Source organism: Schistosoma haematobium, chromosome ZW (assembly GCF_000699445.3).
Source record: "Schistosoma haematobium chromosome ZW, whole genome shotgun sequence".
Classification (NCBI taxonomy): domain Eukaryota; kingdom Metazoa; phylum Platyhelminthes; class Trematoda; order Strigeidida; family Schistosomatidae; genus Schistosoma; species Schistosoma haematobium.
This window is the reverse complement of record NC_067195.1, coordinates 70,647,848-70,650,629: the sequence shown is the minus strand read 5'-3', so window position 1 is coordinate 70,650,629 and position 2,782 is coordinate 70,647,848. Positions and strand designations below refer to the sequence as shown.

Here is a 2,782-nt window from a genome sequence, read left to right as displayed (position 1 = left end):
GTTTCCAAGTATAGAGAACTACACTTTAATTAAAAGAACAACATCGGTATTTAAATGAATACAATAATTCCATAAGTATTTCCTTCTATTAAAATACCATATCAAGTATATGATATTAGCTCTTCATATGATTTCGCATTAAAAATAAATAGAATAGATTAGTTACTAAACCTAATCAGCTGTAAACTAATCATTTTTATTTCCTTACTTTTCATTGGTTATTTATTTCCCGACAATGTGACATTCTGATTGGTTAATTTATCACAAACTTTTCTATATATAAATTGCTCAGAATAAAAAAACAAACAGAACATGATATACTTTATATTAAATTTATAATTAAATGAACGTCAACTTATAAACAAAACTTGATTACATAATCTTCTTTTATACCATATGAAAATGATTGAAGATATTTGTAGTAATTCTAAACTATTCCTATCAAAAAGTCTTGATTTTATATTAACAACAAATAGTCAACTATCTGAATCAAATACAAATAGAATGAATCATTATTTAAATAAACATGATAATTCATCATTATTATTTTTAAATGAATATATTAAAAATGTAACAGAAAAATTAAAAGGTATACAAAGATTTAAACAACAATTATATATATGTAATATAATTAATTTATTATGGATATATATACCACCAATTATATTTATACTTGGAAGTTTAGGTAATATTTTATCATTTGTTATATTAAGACATTCATCAACTGGTTCAATGACAATATTTGTTTATTTAATTGCTCGTTCAATTGTTGATGAAATAGTATTAACTATTGGATTATTACGTAGATGGTTTGATAAAATATTTGATACAAAATTTGAGAATACATCAAATTTTATGTGTAAAATGATACATTTTTGGGGAACATCATCAAGTTTATTATCTGTATGGTTAACTGTAAGTTTAACAGCAGAACGTGCATTAGTTGTTAGTTTTCCATTACATGTTTCACGATTAATTAGTTATAATCGTGTAAGAAATCTTATCATAATTTTAAGTATATTATGTGCAATATTAAGTTTACATTTTTGTTTTACAGTAGGAATTACTTCAAATTGTTCTCATAAATTTTCTAAACCATCATCTTCTTCTACTTCATGGTTAACAACAAATAAAACTATACAAATGAATTTAACTATTCCATTTATTAATCATAATACAAAAATAAAATGTTTTGAACAATGTTCTATTTTACCACAATATTCTTCATTAAATTGGTATTGGTCTTCATTTGATGCAATTTTATATTCATATTTACCATTTTGTTTAATATTTACATTTAATGTTATTATATTAAAATCAGTATATTATGCAAATAAACAACGTAAACAATTACATATACTACATAATTCTACATTTAAATCATCAAAAAATCAATTATTATTATCACCATCAATGTCATCATCATTTATAAAAACAAAATCAATAATCAATCAAAAAAATAAACAAATCAATAATATAAATGATAATATCAAACAATTAACCATTATATTATTGATTATATCATTTTCATTTTTATTTACAACATTTACAATTGTATTTATAAAAATTTTAGCGCAAAATTTAAATTTAAATGATAAAAATAAATTAAATCTAAGAATATATTTACGTTTAATCGATACTATAGCTGAATTATTTATGTATATTAATCATGCAATGAATTTTTATTTATTTTGTGCAACTGGTAAAACATTTCGTAAACGTTTATTCTCATTATTATTATTAGTATTTAATCAATGTAAATATAATAAATTTAATTTTAATCAAAATAATTATTGTTTTTCATGTTTATTATTATATTTTACTCATTCTAATCATCAACTAAATACAAATAAACAATCAAATGAAAATGATATAAATCAAATGAAACCAATGAATAAAATGAATTATAATGATGTTACAATAACATTTGATTCACAAAACATAAATCTATGTAATAGAATACAAATGAATGAAATACCAAGTATTGAAGATAAGAATACAACAATGGAATTAATATCATATAGATTAAGTACATCTTTAATAAATAATTCATGTCATATATATATGAATCATAATATTGAAGATAATTATGATTCTGATACAATTAATAATAATAATAATACATGTCTTGATAAATCAAGAAACAAACTTTGTAATGAAAGTAATGAACAATTATCATCAATAATAAAACATTTTTCTAAAATTGAAAGTATTCCTAATCAACTATATTATGACAGAAGAAAACTATGTCATCATTATCATCGTCAACAACAACAACAACATATCGGTAGGAATTTCAGCTTTGATGAAAATCAACATAATATTGAAGATAATGAAAGTAGATATTCAAAATCGGAATCTTATAAACGACAAACATCTAGAGAGTCTTTACAAACTATATAACAAAACGTATTTTCTTTGTTTTTAAAATATAAAATTTCAGAGTTTTAATAAATACTTATTTAGGAATGTGTTTAATTCAGATTAGATTTTAGTTTATTTAAAATCTTTACATAATTTACTATTCATGTTTATGATTCAAATTGTAAATCAATATTGTTCTTTTTTTTGAAAATAAATCCTGTTTACTGTTGTTTTTCTTTTGTTTTAAAGGTTTGATTTCTATGTACAACTAGTAATAGATGATATTTTTTTGAGTCCCACAATAGGGCTTCCAGGTTTTCTATGATGGTCTAGCTTCAACTGACTCATGATTCTAACCATTGAAATTACTATAATATCCACGAAACCCATCCGATATTAATGAACATATGATCACTAG

General features: G+C 21.4%; 1 protein-coding gene across 1 annotated transcript; it reads left to right on the top strand.

The window, feature by feature from the left end:
• Nucleotides 1-308: 308 nt before the first annotated feature.
• Nucleotides 309-2,403, top strand: MS3_00004281 (uncharacterized protein; the record flags this gene model as incomplete). Its single annotated transcript, XM_012938591.2, has 1 exon — nucleotides 309-2,403. The coding sequence occupies exon 1, from the start codon at nucleotides 397-399 to the stop codon at nucleotides 2,401-2,403; it is 2,007 nt and encodes a 668-aa protein (XP_012794045.1). The 5' UTR covers nucleotides 309-396.
• Between the last annotated feature and the right edge of the window lie 379 nt (nucleotides 2,404-2,782).